The following is a 1161-nucleotide window of genomic DNA, read 5'->3' as shown; positions in this document are numbered from 1 at the left end:
CAAAATTGGGGATAAACATAGAGTAAAGTCTAAAACAATGCATTCTTACTTTTGCTTTATTTAGTTCCACGCGGACAGATTCACGGGCGAAAGCTAAATCTTACTAATATTATAAATGCGAAAGTTTAGATGGATGGATGTTCGTTAGAGTTTGTAGCCTAAACGGCTGAAGTCTCGATGAAATTTGACATAGATGTAGAAGATAGTCTGGAAGAACACATAGGCAAAAGCTGGTATGGTTATAAATTGTATATTTACCATTTTATCCTTAGGTTCCTTGGTGTTAAGATTACATAGTGTGCCTCGTTTGTATTCATCTCCGCAGACGTAGCAGACTTCCGTCATAGAGTTCTTGTCCGGCATCGACAGATCTAAGATATCTCGATCTGAACTCGAGTTAGAGTTCCCCGAGTATACAGATACCGTTGACCTGAAATGTTTGAAGTGAGTTTTTTAGACCAAATGGCAAAATTAATTACACAAAAATCAATTTTACTTATATTATAAATGCTATAATTTAGAATTTAGAAGAATCCTTGGATATTTGTTAGGTATCTCCAGAACGGCTTAAAGGATCTTAGAACATAGTCTGGAAGAACACAGGCAACTTATCAAGATTTTTCTTTAATAAAGTGCAGATGGATTTGCTATTAAAAATAAATATATCTGAGCTGTTTGATAAGATTATTTATGAAAAAAACTAGCGTTCCCGTGCGGCTTCATCCGCATAAAATTATGAAAATGTTAAAATTGCAAATGTCAAAATTACCGTTACCATAATAATACCCTTGTTTCCTTAATATTGGCAGCTTGTAGTTTATGGTCCCTTTCCCACATGAAGGTTTTTTCCAATTTTCCCTAAGTTTAAAAGCGTGAAAATATATAGCCTAAAGCGTGTCCTAAGTGTAGGGTTTTTTTATTAAAGAAAGAATTATTCACAAATAGTAAAAGTAGTGTGTATTTACGCTTTATTATATTAGTATAGATAGATATCATACTTCATACTAATATTATAAATGCGAAAGTTTAGATGAATGGATGGACGTTTGTTAGAGTTTGTAGCCTAAACGGCTGAACGGATTACAACGAAATTTGGTACAGATGTAGAGGATAGTCTCGAAGAAAACATAGGCAACTCACTTTTTTTTTTTTAATTCCACG

At 33.5% G+C, this 1161-nt stretch overlaps 1 protein-coding gene across 1 annotated transcript in view; it reads right to left on the bottom strand.

The window, feature by feature from the left end:
• LOC106108204 overlaps positions 1–426 on the bottom strand; it is a 55315-nt gene extending 54889 nt beyond the window's left edge. Inside the window, exon 1 of the mRNA XM_013289303.1 lies at positions 259–426. Within this exon, the coding sequence (XP_013144757.1) occupies positions 259–363 (105 nt within the window). The 5' untranslated portion in view covers positions 364–426. The remainder of the gene's footprint in view (positions 1–258) is intronic.
• Positions 427–1161: the final 735 nt, after the last annotated feature.

The sequence above is a fragment of the Papilio polytes genome, unplaced genomic scaffold, assembly GCF_000836215.1.
Source record: "Papilio polytes unplaced genomic scaffold, Ppol_1.0 DF821733.1, whole genome shotgun sequence".
Lineage (NCBI taxonomy): Eukaryota > Metazoa > Arthropoda > Insecta > Lepidoptera > Papilionidae > Papilio > Papilio polytes.
The sequence above is the reverse complement of the archived record's forward strand: the minus strand, read 5'-3'. Positions and strand labels throughout refer to the sequence as shown.